This window comes from Protopterus annectens, chromosome 13.part0 (assembly GCF_019279795.1).
Source record: "Protopterus annectens isolate FY-2018-M chromosome 13.part0, PAN1.0, whole genome shotgun sequence".
Lineage (NCBI taxonomy): Eukaryota > Metazoa > Chordata > Ceratodontiformes > Protopteridae > Protopterus > Protopterus annectens.
The window spans coordinates 735,099,316-735,118,473 of NC_056747.1; the positions used below are offsets into that span (position 1 = coordinate 735,099,316).

General features: G+C 40.8%; 1 protein-coding gene across 1 annotated transcript in view; it reads left to right on the forward strand.

Moving 5' to 3' along the window:
- Positions 1-19,158, forward strand: part of TRAF4 (TNF receptor associated factor 4) — a 220,852-nt gene that overhangs the window by 151,000 nt on the left and 50,694 nt on the right. The window contains exons 2-4 of the mRNA XM_044054420.1: positions 748-799; positions 12,498-12,602; positions 13,182-13,343. Of these exons, the coding sequence (XP_043910355.1) occupies positions 748-799; positions 12,498-12,602; positions 13,182-13,343 (319 nt within the window). The remainder of the gene's footprint in view (positions 1-747; positions 800-12,497; positions 12,603-13,181; positions 13,344-19,158) is intronic.

Here is a 19,158-nt window from a genome sequence, read left to right on the forward strand (position 1 = left end):
AAGGTGCAAAGAATGATGGGTAAGTCAGTGTCAGGTCTTATTGACATCTACGAAGCAGCCAGCCATCTGTATCAAAGAGAATATAAGAGGGTGCAGTTGGTGAGTTCCTTCTGGGAATATAGGTTTCCTTGGGTCATAAATTAGCTAAAACCTTGCCTCACAGAATGTGCCAGGCAGCCATATAATTGTACCATTGAAGGCAGACTGTTTAATCAGTATGGACTAACTCACAGAAGGTGCCTGCAACAGAGTTAATTAGCTGAGGCAGTATTATTTCATATTTAAAGAACAGAGGTTACACTGACTCTTGGTGAGAGGAAGATGAAAGGAAATGGACTTGCAGACATGGCTTACTTTCTCACTGCATACATTACACATGGTTAGAACGCCGACTGTGACAATAATAACCTTGGCAATCTGAAATCACAGTGTCCATTTAGTGTCTCTTTTGCTTTGTCCTTTCAGTTGTTAATGTAGTGCATGGTCATGTGACATCTTAACATAGGCTTGCCTCTGCCTTGTTTGCCATGCATCCTAAAACTGCTTTCTTTCCTTTTTAGGGAAAAGATTTTACTCCTCTTCTTATAGGTCCCCCCAGGCAAATAACTTTCTTTTGCCACCATAGTAATGTCGTATTAATAAGAGGTGTTGCGAATTCAGGAAAACGTGTTTTAGTAGTCAGAACTGTTAAGTGTTGAAAGGGTAACCATTTTACATTTCTTTTTCTGTTTTTTTTTTTCTTTTCAGTGAAGGGGTCTTTAAGTGTCCAGAAGATCAGCTACCTCTTGACTATGCAAAGGTAAGAAGTTTATCATCATGTGCATATGGAATCGGTTTAAGTAATACTGTACAATGGCTTATGTTTGGTTCAGTATAACTATCAGCTTGGGTCTCCACTGAGAAGAGGCCACCAGCCAAGTAGAACTAACCCAGTGAACAAATAATAAATAAAATAGAAATTAATAGGTGTACATCTGATCTGCATGTTGTGTTTTTAAATACAGCTTAGTGACCTTACTGTATAACAGCTGTGTTTGTTCTGTGAAGTAGCCTTTTCTTTTTCTTTTTTTTTTTTTTTTTTTGCTGCTTTGAAGTGAACCAGTTATTGCAAATAGGGTGGGGGTACTGTGTTCAAACAGAGGAAACAGCTGATTTCCATGATCTTTGTCACTTCCTCCTTTCATCATTTACTTCTTCATGTTTTGTTTTGACTAAGTTACAGAGCTCATTAATTGTGAGAGAGCTAATGTTATTACTGGTACATAGGCCTAGGAAATAGTTACCTGTCATAGGACCAGAACCCCAAAGCTTTATCAGTATTAGTCCCGACAAGTAGGCCTTCTTTCAACTGAGCCACTGCTTCCACAGCTCTGCTTGTGTGTGAACTGCTTTGTACAGTGTAAGTGGAAAGGGTGGAGAGTTCAGGTTCCCTCAAGGTCAAATGCTTTTGTGCTGGCACTTGGCAGGAGGATTAAGACTGTGAGATGCTAGCTGTCTACCTCCCCAAGCCTTCATTTGTCCACTGTGTGACCTTGAGCAATTGTGGATTTGCCCTAACATAACTTCCCTCCAGTCCTTCAGAATTTCACTGCTGCTGAGTGGTTGAAGAACTATGTCATGGAATTTGTAAGGCCCTATAGGATCCCTGTCAGGGGATTTGTAAAGCCCTGTAGGATCCTGTGTGTTGTCAGAAGTCTGTACCTTGTCTTCTATTAAGTATTTGACTTCATTTCTACAGATTCTCTTGGTATGTGACTGGCTGTTAAGATGTCTTCTGTGTTCCTTACCCAGCTTGGCTTATTCCTTCTCTTTTACTGAAAATGAAATTTAAGAATTCATTGAGATTTTCTGCTTTATCTCCATTCTCGTACTTCCCCAACCTGACCAACCTCTGCAGCTTTGTCTTCACATTCCATCTTGTCCCTTACCTATCTAGAGAATCATTTCCTTTGCTTTATTCTTTTTGCTAGAGGTTACTGTAGATTTGCCTTTACTTTTCTTACATCATTTTTATCCTTTTTTCTAGTTCTCTCATATTCCTCCCAACAATCCTCTCTTCTTTAACTCGTGAAATGCCCCTACCTTTGTGTGGACTGTCTCCTTAACTTCCCTATCATACTTGTCAGCTGTTCTTGATTTTCAGCGGTGTCCCTGATTTTGGCTCAGAATTGTCCTTTGACCCTTCTGAAATTGGTGATTATTTTGAGGAAGGATGGAGGATTACAGTCAACAGATAAAGACAGTTGTCTTAGTTGCAGACTTCTTTTAGTTCATAAAATACATGTTAACCCAATATGTATTATTCTGTCAACTTTACCCATGATTATCTTTGGGTTTGCCCCTGAGTCTAGCAGTAAGAGGTTGAGAGCTAGGCTCCCTCTTGAACCACATTAGCATGCTGTTTTCCCAGCCCCTTTTCCATAGCTTTTAGTTAAGTTTCAATTTATCTTTAGTTCATCTCCAGTCTTCCATTTTGGCTTCAGTAAGTTCCCTTCACTGAACAGAAATTGCTTTTCTGTAGTCCCATATTTTGGTTTTATTTGTTTCTCGGTTGTCCCCCTCACTCATGGTGAATTAGACAGCCATTTCTCACTGTTTGACAAGTGCTTTAAGTATTCAGACTCATTCTCAACCATGCTAAGTACAACGTCCAGTGACTTAACTTTTAAGTGCCTTTATGTGCTGTCTTAAGGTATCTGTTTTGTTTTAGTACCTCCACTGGTAAATCTAATACTGAACAGAAATATAATTACTAGCAATTTATAGCAAACATTTTTTCCATCATTACTGACAGTTTGTTATAAACAGTTGTTTTTTTTTTTCATGGTGGCTATTAAACTGTAGTTTTACCAAATGGTTTCCCAGCAGCAACATTAATTCATAACAGTGTTTATAGAAAGTAAACAGCAGAGATCCATTGTTTATTTTATGGATTCTCAGTGTTTTGGACAGCTATCACATAATAAGCTAAAAAATAAACAAGTAAATAAAAAAATATAAAAAATATTGGTATTAGCACGGAGTGTGACAATCCAACAAGTGTCTGTAAATGAAAAGCATTTAAGGGTATGAGTATGCATGTAGCTACAAATATATGGCATGTTTCATGACTTTTTCTCTAATTCAGTAAGTCTGTCACCTCACACAAGCAGCACAAGTTGAAAGATGGCTGTTTGACATCTCTGCAGTCTGATTAGCAAATGTTAACTGCTGTTTTTTCTTCTAACAAAAGCTTACCAAGATAATGTCACCACATCCTTCCTACATCAGTGTAGAAAATACATCACAAAACACTTGTGCTTGTATTTGCTTTTAAAAAGTAGTGGACCAATCAACTCTGAGCACTCTGCTTGGTAATGTTAAGTGGATATTTTGAATATTTTGAAGGTGCTTTTGGAATCTTATGTTACACCTTGGCATAGCCTGGGTAAGGTGAGAAGCAGGGGGGAAATGACTTAATACACAACAGCGCAGACAATGATAACAGAGTGCAACGTCCAGCCTTTCTGCTTACTTTCCCAGCTACCGCATAATGTAGGCATAATTGAAGATCTGTTTTCATGACTGATTCACTATCTACCCACAAGATCTCTCAGATTAGAAAATCACCAACTATTGCAGGTCCACAAACCCAAACTACCAGCCAGAGAACTATACTCCTATACCTTAGTTTCAGCCTGGAATGCCCTCCCATTAGCAATTAGATCTATTCAGATCTTATCTTCCTTCAAAACCTCAATAAACACGTATCTCTCCTCACACTGAAAATGTCCATGTATTAAGTCCCTAGCCCTTAAATTTTAACAACCTCTCTCTCTCCACCTTTTTATTCTTCAGTTTCATCCCAGCGTTTTATTATGTCATAATAAGACCTTGTCATAACAATGGCTGTCCTTTGGCAGTAGTTCATATAATCTTAGCCCTTCCACCACATTTTTATATCCCTGCTGTAATGTCAGCCTGTGATATTTGTTGCAATTTAAGATTTGCTTTACATTGAGGAAATTTTGCTTTTATGAAATGCTTTATGTAATTAGTTATTTCTTCCTTAGATAATATGTGTTTGCTCTTTATGTGACAGCATGGACATTTTTGTAATCTTTTGTCAACTTTATGAAATTGTTTATTGTGGAGCTTATCTCCCCGGTCCTCTACTGAAAAAGGACTCATACCGGCCTAGTAGACTATCCTGGTAATAAAATGCCAATACATAAATAAATCTATCTTTGACAACATTTCTTTCTCCTTTTTCTGGAACTTTTTTTCATTGTTTGTTTCCTGTAAATATTCTTTTGGAGGTTGTATCTCATCACAATTTCTTTAAGTAATGCTTCCTCACATCACCCTTTAGTCTTAAAGTTTCCAGCTGTAGTGTATTATGTCTCTTTAGGTAGTCAGTAAATGACAGGAATTTTCACAGGATATTCTATACATGTTATGTAATTGTTGTTTCTAAAAATAAATGTTATTTATAGCCCCCCCCCCCCCACACACACACACACACACACACACAGGTATTATAGAACACAAAGAGCAGTAGGAATACAAAAGCTTGATTAGTGGAAGTTTTATGTTTTTTTTTTTTTATATATCTTTGTGTGTGTTTGTGTCTGTATGCGCATCACAAATGCATTTTCCAGTAACACAGCCTGCAGCTCCAGTGCAGTTTGGAGATTAATAACAGATTTTGGTTAAGTTCAAGTGCTTGTAGTGATTAAGTTTCACACATAGTAGTCAGCTTACATGTGACAGATGGATTCAAACCATGGGCATTGATGCACAGTTCTGAGCTGTGCTTAGTAGACAACAGAGGTCTAACTCGTAAACCATTTTCACACAGAAATGAAAATGGATGTTTTATCTTATGGGATTATCTCATATGAAGTATCTAAACAGTACTTTACTACCCCATCATCTGCTTGTAGAGATATCAATCCCATCTGTAGAGGTAGAGGCTTACTGGCTGTCATCTCTCTCTGCCTGGAAGGATAGACCGTAGCATGCTGAACTACTGAGGTGATGGGAGACAAACAAGAGATCAGTGAAACAAAAAGTAAAGAGATGTTGGTTCAAAAAAGGACCTAGGAAACCTAACAGAAGGTGAAAAGATCCAAAAAAAGAAGTCCCAGGAACAGTGTTAGAGAGACATAAATAGTATATTATGTGAAGTAAAAATGGATCAGAAGGAATGAGAGTGTAGAATCTAAAAGGTACAATAACAGAACTCAGAAATAGGTAACAGTTAAGGAAGTAAAGCAAGGCAGACTGGAGGACGAAAAGAGGTGCAATAGCATACAGATGAAAAAAGTCATTACTTGTTTAAAGATGTTTAAATTTCGATCGTCAGAGGATGAGTACATTCTCATTAGATTCAAGTTGTAGAACATATCACCTTTTGACTAGTTTCATAAAACCTCAGTGTGAGAAGCCCAGGAAAGTTAACACAAAAGTGCCAGCTCGGCACTCACTATACAGAGGAATTTTCTCTTACCGTTTGCTTTCCATTCTTGTTTCTGTCTCTCTCTGTCTTGCATTCCTAAGGGACTATCAAGAGGGAGCTCCCTCCCCCTCTGTGAAGCTGCCCTGTCATAATAGTTGCTTTATTTCTGTTTCATTCAGCACTCTGAATCCGTTTGCCCCAAGTCCTTGCTATGGCTTGCCTTGACTGATGCTGCCTTGTGGTTTCCATAAAGAACCCACTTTAACGTCAACAAAGCATCTTCCAGACTGAGCAAAACACAGACTTTTCAATGCAGTCCTTATTTCACATTGTATTGAGGGTGTTTGGAGTATGTGCCGACTTCTTTTTGAGTTAATGATCCAGGAAGAGGGGTGATAATGAACTAAAATGATAACTATATGCCAGGCTTTGTAAACAGTAAGCCTTTACAGCTGCAATGTTGCCAAAAAAAAGCAGCAGGCAAACTGTTTTTTTATTTCCATCAGTGGAACTAAAGATTGCTGCACTGGTCTTCCGTTGTTTCTCTTTTTCTAGTGCACAGCGGTTGATTTGTACTAACTTCTTTAATTAGTTAAACATTAAATGAAACAGGAACTGAGGAGTTATACAAAAATTATTTCACCTTTATTATAGTATGCTGACAAGCCTGGCAAATTAGGTGAGCTACAAGCAAATCCTTCCATCGTAGTCTGTGAATATACTTTGTGACACTGGGATCTTTTAGCAGCTTTCCTGTGCTTCACTTGATCTTAGCTGCCACATTATTAAGAAGGATTTTCCTGTGCAAATAAAAGATGTGTATGTTCTGTTAGGATGTTAATAACTAGGAGTGCAGAATATTTCTCCTGTGGTTAAAAGCTACTGTTAACTGAGGCATACTATGATGGTGGGGGATGGTCATAGTCACTAATTTCAAGTAGTAATGTACCTTTCTTAGGTGGCCACAGTGGTGCAGCGGTTATCATTGTCGCCTCACAGCAAGAGGTTCTCTGGTTCGATCCTTGGCTGGGGTGCCTTCTGTGCGGAGTCTGCATGTCCTCCCTGTGGCCACGTGGGTTTCCTCCGGGTGCTCCGGTTTCCACCCCACATCCCAAAGACATGCTGTAGGTGGATTGGATACTCCAAATTGGCCCTAGGTGTGAGTGTGTGCGTGTGTGTGCCTTCTGTGGAAGGTTGGTCGCCGGGCTGGCAACTCGACACCATAAAAACTCCACTGCCAATCATGAGCAGACAGGTGATCCGCTGTGGCGACCCCTAACCGGGAAAAGCCAAAAGAAGAAGAAGAATGTACCTTTCTTAAAAGCCATTCAAAAGACAAGTACCTACCTGCTTTAATTAAATGTTCTAAGAAACTCAGCGAATACCTAGAAAACCTTTAATTTGTTTGTTTCTTTTTGTTGATATGACTATTTTTAGCAGAGAAATAACTATATTTTACTTCTGCTCAGTAGTGCCGTTTCCTAGTAACTCCTCATGTAATAGTCTGCTTCATTTTTAGCGTACTTTGTGGCATCTGTACATAAAGGGCATGCAGATGTACTGCATAAACCAGAATGGTATCTTTTAGCTGTACTTGCTGAAAATGTAGCTGTCCATTCAAAAACTGAATCTTGCCACTCTTTAACTGTATTCTTGAAGAGATGAAACTGAAGGATAACTCATGGTTGTTTAGCTGGCAGATGTCTAACTTACAAAGGGCTAATCTTCAAGCCATCAGTTCCACTGGTAAGGCTTAAGATGTGTGCAGCATGGGGTCCTGACTCAAGTGTTTGACTGACTTGGGGTTGTCAGAATGCAAGCTGTAGAGAAGAGGACAGTGTGCCTTGCACACCATAACCCTGCTGTCTCACACACTGTAAATACTGCTTTCCTGCCTTATGGGAGGGGGAAGATTCCTATACAGTTACCTTGTTCTGCTGTCCTTGGGCGGAGTAGGGCATCTTCACATAATAATCTCAAGGCTTGCAGAAGGCTTCAGATGTGTGAATCAGCCTAAGATAGTAAAGCTGCTGGTAGACATACCTGTGTTCGGGGACTATGCACATGATTATATTATTGCATAGATGACCCTCGCCACCATCATTACATGATTTCTTTGCAGTCAGTGAGAGATCTGAAAATTGTTGCAGCCTGTGCTTAGCTGTCTCCAGTGACTGCCACCATAATATATCACTGCATCCGGTACAGTCTTTTAGTCCCATCAACGCTGACATAGTATTTCCTTGACAAGGGAACTGCAGAACACCATGGTGAAGCAGAATGCACTAAAACTACTGCTTTGTAATGAAGCTTTAGACTAATTGAAAGTGAGGAGATACTCTGGCGGCCTACAGGCATGGGGGAAGCAAGAATGAAAGCAACGAGACATTCATGCCAACAGAACTTGCCCACATTGTGTATTTATTAGTAAAACATGCTGGTATGGATATATAAAGAAAAAGCCTGCTGAGGCAATGGATCGCAGGGTTTGGCTAAGCATTTATCTTCCTAAACAAGGACAGCTAGAGATGGAACACTTTTGGGGAGTGTGCACCTGGAAAAAATGTTTCTTAAAGAACAGGCATGGGACTTGAGCCTGATGCAGGATTTTAACTAGTGATATGTCAATCCAGCATTACATCAGTCTTGATTATCCGGCCAAACTTGCCTTACACTCCTCACTACACATACAGCTTTTAATGTGTGCTGTGCAGCCGAACAGTAATACTATGCATTTTTAATATTTTGAATTTTCTATTTAATGGGTCATATCTGAAAATGAACCTTACTTATTATACCTGTAATGCAAAACTAAGCAAGCAATTTCTTGTATGGCACGATAAAAGGTGCCTTTATATGCCTGAGTTTTACCTTTTCAGTTTAGGAAAAGGTTTGAGCCAAATGACAGTCTGTTTCTGTCTTTGTTTGAGCACTTTTTTATTTTTATTTTTATTTTATTGATTTTTTTTTTTTTTGGTGGGAGGCAGGCATCTGTATCTGCAGTTTATTTCTTGATCTGTTTTACAGTGTGGGGTAAGTATGGCAGGCACATGGTCACATGATTTGCAAATAGAAGTGACAAGCAGTAAATTACATTGTGCTGGTTGACAACATCTGTAACCCTTAAACCATTCGCTGTGGAGAAAGAGACTGAATGTTAAAGTTGTTAAGGGACATAGACTGTTTCTGAACTCTGCTGCTGCAGCTGATTTCTTTGCAGTCAGTCAGAGATCCTTTTTGAAGGAAGTAGCTGTCAGCACAGTGGACAAGTATGTATTCTCTGATCTAGTATCACATTAGTTGCAGTAATTTAAGGGGGGAGCACAATTTTGTTTTGGTTTGTGGAATCTTGCCTTTATTCTTTATTGATGAGTACATGTATATGGAAGCTGTGAGCAGAGCTCTATTTGCGTCACTTGTGGGATCTTCCTGCTGAGACAGGCTTTTTCATGTGGTAATGGTGGGGGGTTCAGACTGCCACATACTGGGAGCTATCCTGTCAGATGTATGTTGTTAAACCCTCAGTGGCTAAAGTGCCAGGAGGATAAAGAGTATATGAAAAAGAGAGGAGGGGGAAAGACAGATAGGGCTGGAAAGAGACAGACTTGTGAAACAGATGGTTGCTTGGATTAAAATAGATCTGGCAGCATAAGTAAGCAAGTGTATTATTTGATGTGTATGAGACTGGTTTAACTGCAGTGATACTGGGAGAGGTCAGAGGGTGTGCCTGCTTTCTGGTTTTCTGATAGTTAGGTATATGAGCTGCATCGGCTAGGCCTAAAGCAGTTAGGCTTTTTCGCCATTAGCAGATGGGATACTGAACAGAGTCCTCTGGCATGAATGAGGGAGCATAACATGAAGGTGAAAGGAGGTGGACTAAGTGTGTGTGTGTGTGTGTGGGGGGGGGCAGTAATGTGTGGTATGGTCATAAAAGAAGAACAACAACAAGTTTGGAGCCCACTCTTTACTGTACTTTGACTGTGTGTGTGTGTGTGTGTGTGTGTGTGTGTGTGTGTGTGTGTGTGTGTGTGTGTGTGTGTGTGTGTGTGCACGCGCGCGCGTGTTTATCTGATCTGTTGTTTGTGAATTCTGCATGACATTACTGTAGCAGAGTTTGGAGCCCACTCTTCACTGTACTTTGACAGGGTGTGTGTGTGTGTGTGTGTGTGTGTGTTTGTGTTTGTGTGGTGTGTGTGTGTGTATGTTTATCTGATCTGTTGTTTGTGAATTCTGCATGACATTACTTTAGCAGAGTTTAGAGCCCACTCTTCACTGTATTTTGACTGTGTGTGTGTGTGTGTGTGTGTGTGTGTGTGTGTGTGTGTGTGTGTGTGTGTGTGTGTGTGTGCGTGTGTGTGTGTGTGTGTGTATGTTTATCTGATCTATTGTTTGTGAATTCTGCATGACATTGCTGTCGCAGAGTTTGGAGCCCACTCTTAACTGTACTTTGACATGGTGTGTGTGTGTGTGTGTGTGTGTGTGTGTGTGTGTGTGTGTGTGTGTGCGCACGCGTGTTTATCTGATCTGTTGTTTGTGAATTCTGCATGACATTACTGTAGCAGAGTTTGGAGCCCACTCTTCACTGTACTTTGACAGGGTGTGTGTGTGTGTGTGTGTGTGTGTGTGTGTGTGTGTGTGTGTGTGTGTGTGTGTGTGTGTGTGTTTATCTGATCTGTTTGTGAATTCTGCATGACATTACTGTAGCAGAGTTTGGAGCCCACTCTTCAATGTACTTCGACAGGGGGTGTGTGTGTGTGTGTATGTGTGCGGTGTGTGTGTATGTTTATCTGATCTGTTGTTTGTGAATTCTGCATGACATTACTGTAGCAGAGTTGGAGCCCACTGTTCACTGCACTTTGACATGGTGTGTGTGTGTGTGTGTGTGTGTGTGTGTGTGTGTGTGTGTGTGTGTGTGTGTGTGTGTGTGTGTGTGTGTGTGTGTGTGTGTGTTTATCTGATCTGTTGTTTGTGAATTCTGCATGACATTATTGTAGCAGAGTTTGGAGCCCACTGTTCACTGCACTTTGACAGGATGTGTGTGTGTGTGTGTGTGTGTGTGTGTGTGTGTGTGTGTGTGTGTGTGTGTGTGTGTGTGTGTCTTTTTGTCTGTGTGTGTATGTTTATCTGAACTGATGTTTGCGATTTCTGTATGGCATTAATGCAGCAGAGATTGGCACTCACCCTTCTGGCAAGAGGCAGATAAGATTATGCAGAGATGCCTGCTGAAGTGCCCCTATACTTGTATAAACTGACATCTGCCCCATTTTAATATCCTTCTATATTATATTCTGAAGACTTTATTACATGTTTATGCTTAAAGCATTTTTTTTGCCTTTAACACTGCATTGCATTATCACCTGGCCGGCTGGATGGGGGGGGGGGGGGGTTGAGTTTTCAGCACAGCTGTTCTTCCATTAAAGGTCAAGACTGCATGTACTGTGGGTTGTGGGTGAAAAGAGGTGGTTACCCTTTTAGAAGCCAGGAGCTAGAAATAACCTTTATGCAGCAGTACTTCAGATGTATTAGAAGATGGCAGATGGTGTTATTCCACATTTGGCCTCCGTTTCATAAGAAGGAAAAGCTACCTGCTACCTTTTTTGAATTATACCATCTGCTGTATCCCTGCCTGCATATGATAACACCAAAAAGCCATTGTTTTGTCAGCTGTATGGGAGGCTCAAGTCAGCAACCTCATACCAAAGAGATAGCAGCAAGGCAAGTGGACTGGGGCTTGGGAAGAGACATCTTGTGAACTATACCTGTGCTTGGAGATAGTGATCAAGGACTGCAAGTTTAATAAGTTAATGTTAATGGAAAATGAGGGGCAGAGTTCCCCAACCTGCTGAGAACAATGAAGCTGTTAGCTTACTTTGCCGCCTGGGAACTGGATTAGCAGAGTATACATCTTGGTGAGTTACAGTACATCTCTACAGACTTACCACGGCATAACATAAAGACATGCACTGATGGTTAACTTAAATATAGCTGTTGATTTCTGAAACTGTAATGCAAGTTTTCTAATATTCCATTCTGTCAGGAAATTCTGTTGGTAAATGTATATTTAGAACACTATAGTGGAATTTTCAACCCTGAAGTGTATGCGTGTGTGTGTGTGTGTGTGTGTGTGTGTGTGTGTGTGTGTGTGTGTGTGTGTGTGTGTGTGTGTGTATATGTATATATATATATATATATATATATATATATATATATATATATATATATATATATATATATATAGATGTACACACACACACACACACACACACACATGGTTTGCTTACAAATGATTGAAAGGTTATTTTGTTAACTATGAAAAAAGTCAGTAGAGCTGATTAAAAATCAGCTTGTTGTTCATACCTGCCTTTTTTTCTTTGCGAAACCATGGTACACTGGGGATTGTGGAATTTGCCCTTTTTCCACTGTATAGTGGAAAATCACTTGTGGTTCAATATTTTAACTTTTCGACATATAGACATAAATCTACATATAATATGCGTCCCTGTACATATATAATGTGTACGCATTACAGGCAGGACAAATTACTGCACAAATTGTAAAGTACAATGCCAGAGGTTGGCACTTTAGTGAGGGAAGATGTATTGATTCACATGGCTGCAGAAACTGCAAATACCATACAAATATGTTGGAATTAAATGACTGATGGATGTAGTTCCTTGTAGGGCCTTTGCTACAGTGCTCCCCTTTATGTGTGATGGACTATACAATAATAATTATTGTTAGACAGAGGGGGCTTATTCCCATGAATGAGCAAAGAACATCCTAGGTGTAGATAATACTCAGCAAGAGTTTTATGCTGACATTAACATTACATGGTAGTGCCCAGTCCTTAAAACTGGGCTTCTAAGAGTAATGCACTTGGAAAATGTGTTGTATGTTGCAAATTTGAATATGTCTAGTAGAATTGTAATATTAAGCTACCAAGGCTTTTCTTTGTGGAAAGTAGAGTGAGAAACATGAATTAGTAAAAACCTGACATTTGGAAGTCCTTGAGTAGATATGGTCATGATTTAAATACGTATGTTTTTAAATTTCTTAGATTTATCCTGACCCAGAACTGGAGACTCAGATCCTTAGTTTTGTTATTCGATGTATCCACAGTGAAGAGGGCTGTCGCTGGACAGGCTGCATTAGGCAGCTCGAGGTAAGATTCCCAGTATTCATAGTTTACATCGCATTGTAAAGCCTGTTTATAAATATAAGCATCCATCTTATGTATTCTGGCTGACACATTTTTAGCTGATATTTATTGTAGCAAAAATAGTTGTATTTGTACTTCTTCATTTGCTCACTGAATTTAAACCTGGTTTCATCAGGTTATCATTTATTTTTATTTTTGTATTATTAGAGGGTGTAGAGGTAGGGCTATTGAACAAAAGGCACAGACAAATGCTTACAGTGGTAGCATGATCTAAATACCTAGTTGTGTAGTCTGCCAGCTATCTTCCTGCATGAGGAATTCATCCTGAAAGTTGAATTCATGACCCTGAAGTTGGCATTTGTAATAAATCTCAGATGGCATATTGCATTTGCCAATCCCTTTGTGAGAACCTTGATTACAAATATGTTGATTAAACTATTGAGGTGTGTAAGCAGGATAACAGATGCCATGTTTTGCACTGATGTTGGTGTTTAGTGTAACTGCAAGTGTGTGCTTCCGTTTTACTGCTATAGGGGGGGTAAAAAATGGAAATATATCTAACTGTCTTTCTTTTCTTATCAGAGCCACCTTTCAGCATGTGCTTTCAATGTCATCTCTTGTCCTAATCGGTGCTCAATCAAGTTGATCCGGAGAGACCTTCCAGAGCACCTTCAGCACGATTGTCCTAAGCGAAGGGTCAAGTGTGAGTTTTGTGGAAATGACTTCACTGGGGAAAGTTATGAGGTAAGAATTTCATAGAGGCCTGAATAAGTACTCTGCTAATTTTTCTTCCAAATGCATGATTTCATAAGGCTCTCCATACCACTTATGTAGATTTCTGGTTCTATTGAATAGTGCAAGACCTTTGGATATTGTGGATGCTGACAGCTTCTTTTATAGTTTCATTTATAACATTTTACTGGTTGCTCTTAAAAAAAATCTTTACTATGTTAGGGTTTCCATAGCTGCCAATTTAAAACCCAAATTTAGCTTATCTGTGCAAGAAGTTTGTAAAACTAGAGGTTTCCTTCATTTTTAAAATAATTCCTCCAGTTTGGCAATATGTTAGATGTTGTAGAAGTCTCATTTACCGTTGAAATGCAGTATTAACAGTATTTATTGGCCCCCTTCTCCTACTAATTATTGCCCTGTCTGATTACGTAACATGGTCAAACAGAGTTTTTGTATGAGAATTTGTAGTACATTGTCATTGTGCTACTAGTGTCTGTCACAAATATGATAGTGAAAATTATTTATTATCTTCAGTTTGCTGTAAATAGCTCATAATAGTTACTTTTTTTCAGTTCCTTGGTGTAAACCTGAAAACTGTCCATCAGGATCACTGTTCCATCTTGGATAACAGCTGCAATCAATTACTACTTAAGATAATTAAATGAATATATTAATACTGACTGGTGCAGTAGCTACACTTTATCACTAAATTAAGTATTTTAAGATTATTGAAGTGACATCCTGACCCCATCTAAGTACTGTATCAAATTTTCACCCTAAAAAGTATAACTGAGAGTATTAAATTTGAAGAAACCAGATTTTAGGTCAGTTTTCATTTTAAATCACCCGTTAACCTTTCCAGCTATGCTACTAGTCTGTTTTTTTACTGTCACATCCAAAGTCTCCTGTGCCTACCTGTGTTTCTGAGACTGGACTTAGAAGGTCAGTGGGTGTAGTGCTCCATTTTAAACAAGCTTTTCAAGGATGCTGTCGGAGACACTGAGACATTAGTGAGTCTGTCTTCACTTGCTGATCCTTTCCACAGCTGCTGTTAAAATCATGGAAGACAAGTGTGTTTTGTCACTCAATCTCACTGTCAATGCATGGAGATTGCTCTATAAGCTTTTTGTTTTAGCAAGCAGATTTTTTTTTATTTGGCAGACTGCCTTGTCTGTATCACATTTCCCCATGCTTTGTGCCCCACAACTGAAAGTAAGTTTGTTTTCTACCTGCTTTATACTTTATAGGCTGGACAAGACTGACTGAGAAAGCAAACCCATGTCAGGGGGAGATTATGTGACCTTTCTTTTACTGAATGCCCTTTTGCTTTATTTTTAAAGCAGGTTTATTAGACTAAGGTTTGCCAGGCATGGCAGGGCTGGGGGGGGGGGGGTAGGTGTTTGCCGCCATATCTTTTAATAAGGTTAGCACTCAATCATCAGCTGATGGAGCACAAATTAAACTTGCCCCACTGTTTAGTCAGAAAAGAATCTGTTTTGTTTTTTTAATTTAACAGAGTAAAAAAACAGACACCAGAATTCTATAACAACACAGATGGCAGTTTATGATGTAAGCTGGATCTTGTCCTTTCTGCCTCTATACCCACAGTCACGTACTTTGTGTTCCGTGTATTCAGATTATATGTGTATAAAATATGTGTATTAGAGACAGACATGGCTATGTGTAGAAACAGACTTATGTCTGTACATATATAAATGTGTACAGATGAATATGTACTGATACACAGGAAAATGAGAAAATGTTGATCTGTAAGAAAGCAAACATAGGAAGATTTGTTAATAGAAAAGTCTAAGCAAAATTAAGAATTTTCTCTTCCCACTGTGCCTTACTTGGCCTGGAGGCAGTTTATTCACTTGTGAGTTGGGAAACAAAGCCAAGGCCAAGGAGAGTATAAACATTTACTTGTGATGACTTCAGCTTCTTCATCTGCATTTACTGATAAGGATAGGAAGTTCTTGCTTTTCAGAAAGACAGCTGTATTTCCAGTGTCTTCTTTAAGGGACAGTCTCACAACCTAGACTATATGATAGACGTGTGAAAAATTCTAAGGCAAAAAAGCAGTTTAGATTTTTGTACTCTCCAAACACCATTTTGTCTGTTTTGGGCCCACGTACTTTCTCCAAATGTCTTGTTAAATACCCCTGTTCGGGTAAAGCAAGACTCCACACTAGCATCCACTAGTAATCTCTCACCTGTCTTCTTTTGCCATTCATCAAACAATGTCAGTAGGGTCCAGAATAACGTAATTTCAGACACTGAGGGGGCACAGTGCTCTTAGAAAGGTGGGTGAAAGAGATCTTCAAAAACAGGATATAAAATAGATTCATTTCAACACCTTTTCCTCATTCCATTGTTTGAATTTAGGCTGTCTGCTGTCATAGGCTGTATCTTATGTTAAATGCGTGTTGATTTTGTAAAGGCTGTATCTTATGTCCCAGTTGAAGATTTTTACTCAAGTTTCTTTCTCTCCACATACAACTTCTGTTCTGAACAGACATCTAGCAGCTATTAAGATTCAGTGGTTGAAAATGGATGAGCTGATGTTGTTAATCTTCTTTCCATTCATCACTGATGGGTTCAGTTCCAAGCCCTTGGAACGGAATCGTCCTTTTTACCAAGCTCACGCCAGCCAAAACACTCTCGAGCTAAGTCTCTGCCCAGAATGCCCTTCTCCCTGTTACCTCAGATCTCATTTGCCATGTAGCCGTAAAGCCATGTTTCAGCCGAGCTCTCAACTAAGTGGAACTTTATTTGATATTTGTGTGGAAAATTTTTGATATCTTCATATTTTATTGAGCGAATAGTGTTGTTTTCTGTCTGACCTTGTTTTTTCTTCTCTACTGTACCCGTTGTTACTGTTGGTAAACTTTCAAGCACCATTGTTGATATGGCCTTTCCTCCCTTACGCTTGTGGTATTCCTTCAATACCATAGCTGGTATTGTCTTTCCTGTTTAACCTATTAGCTTTGGTTTTTAGTAAGTTGTTTTCTTTCTTCTCTATATATCACTGAATTGCTATAATTGTGACGTCTTTGAACGGTGTTTGACTAATTGGATTATACTGTTGGCCTGTGGTGTCTCTTTATCAAGATGTCGGATAAGAAGGGTACTTCAGGTTTTAAGCATTGTGCTTCATGTAATGGCAAGTTACCTAATAGTGATTCTCACGATGACTGTATATACTGTTTGGGAATGCCCTACCTTTTGGTGCAGCCTCCGTCTGACATTTGTCAAGAGTTTCAGCCAACGCATTCTTAATGAGCACAAAAATAAACGGATTCTGAAAGGGTTACTCAAGTCTCCCTTTTCAGAGGCCATTTCTACGATGGAGATCTCAACCCCTTCTACGAAAGACAAAAAGAGGTCCCACTCTGTTCCCTCCTCACCATCGGGTGATCAGGGCAAGCCTGTGAAATCAAAGGTCCCAAAGTTGTCTTCAGAGCATAAATCTGCCTCTACGGCTCCGTCTTCCTCGGCTCCGAGCATCTAGAAACCTTCGATACCAGTGCCAGTTTCGGCACCAGTCCTGCCTTTGGCACCGATTATAGACTTTACTATGCTTATTTCGACTTCGGCACCTGTGGCCACTTCAACTCAGGGCACACCTTCGACTACTTTGTTAGTTACCATTTTGAAACTGACCGTTTCTGCTCCAAGTGCCACTTCGGCACCGAGCGTTATACTGACTTCACTGGATTTGACCCCTTTACTCCTGGTCTCAAAACTTGAAAGTTCGGTGCTGGCAGACCTTGCACCACAGACCCAATACTCCCCTTCTGTAGATCCATTTCTGGGCCAAGCGTATAGCCCCTTCATTGAACGTCCTGACTCTCCGTCCGGAGTTTCCACTAGATCCACCAGAAGCCTGTCAGAACATGATGTGGTGTGTCTTGTGGACCAGCTGTTGTGTCTTGTGGACCAGCTGTTGTTAGCCAGGGGGATACCCACACTTTCTAAGACCTATCCATCTGCAGGACATGGGTTGACTTATCCACATACTCCATCTCACACTCCTCCTTTGACCATCTCGGTTCCAAAGCCTTCTGCTACGACATTCTTCTTGGAACCCATCACCTCGGCGCCTACAGTGCATCTCACTGCTGCTCCGAGTTTGCCCCTTTGGTCTTCGGTCCCTGTGGAACCGGTCCTTCCTCAATCTGGGGTTCAGGGTACCTGCTCTTCTGAGTCCTCCTCAGAGACCCCCACTGAGGAGCCCCCTTGAAAGAGGACATGCAAGTGGAAGCACATGAACTCACTTGAGGAGTCCTTAACTAAAGACACGGATTACAATGATGGTGAAGGGTCCCCGCAGTCACCTCCTGATGATGTCTCCTTTGGAGACATCCTGGAAACAATAAAGTAGAAAGGTGACTGGATGCCCTCCAACCGTTCATCTGAGGAGTCCATGTTCCTGCAGGCTTTCTGCATCTGGCTTTCTACCTCTTGGTTGACCTCGCCTGTTGACAAGCTTGTCCAGCTTGTCGTGCAGTGTGCTCGGAAGAACCCTGATTCCATTGAGGTGATCCTTCGGAGATCAGGCAAAATTCTTTCCCCTCCCGAGGAGAATCCGCATTGGTCCAAAGGGGTGTCGATGCTGTGGTGGTGGCGGCGGCCAGGAAAAAGGACTTGGCTGAGGAAAGTCCTGCCGTCCATCCACCCAACAGGGAGTCCTGGGCGATGGACAGACTTGGGAAGTGTGTTTTCGCATCAGGGACCTTTGCTATACGGTCCCTGAATTATTTGGCACATTTTACGAGGCTCCAGAGGGACTTGATCTCCGAACTTTCTGGGACTCTCGCAGGACAGTTGTCTGATGAGGACAGGGACAAAGTGGCCTCACAGCTTGCAACCCTGGAATCGATATCCAACTCATCCATGAGGGGCGGCTAGAGCAGCGGGTTCAGGCATTGTCATGAGGCGTCATGCCTGGATGAACATTTGTGACCTTGCAGACCCCTTCAAGTCTTCCTTTCTGAATGCTCCCATCGAAGGTTCATCCCTTTTTGGCTCCAAAGTGAAGGACACGCTGGCCAGGTGCAAGCAAGATGGAAAGACCCTGTCTGCCATAGTAGGCCTACTGTTTTCCAATCCTCAACATACCTTCTCCAGGAATCAGAGGAGTGGAAAAATGTGGTACAAAAAAATCTCAGGGTCCTTTCCATGCCGCAAGTGGTGATGATACCCCCAGGGGCAGAGGGCGTAACAATTCCAGAAGACACCCCTACAGAGGCAGAGGGGGTCCTCATAACCAACCAGGGATTCCTCCTCTGGACAGCCTTACCAGCGCTCCTGAGGAGCAGCCTGATTGCTTACCTCTGGAAGTAGTCGGGGGTCGTTTCTCTCTGCACCAAGCTGCCTGGCAATCCATTACCACCGGTCATTGGGTGCAGAGTATCATCACCAGAGGTTACACCATTCTCCTTTCTTGTCAGCCAAAACTTCCAAGAAAACTTCACGATGTTCCACCCAGTCAAAGGGAAGAAGCAGCTTCAGAGATTATAAAGCTGTCTCAAAAAAGAGTCATCCAACCAGTCCCACCAGACCAGCACAGTTCCGGATTGTACTCAGGATTCTTTTTGGTGCCATAAAAGACGGGGGATTGGAGACCCATTTTGGATCTCAGCAGCTTAAACAAGTCTGTCACCCAAACCAAATTCTGGATGGTCATGGTTCAGTCCATTCTTCCCTTTTTAAGAGAAGGTGATTGGATGTGCTTGATAGATCTCCGGGATGCATATTACCACATCAAGTTGGACAGACGCTCCAGGAGTCTGCTTCGCTTCCGACTAGGGGCCAGTCATTATCA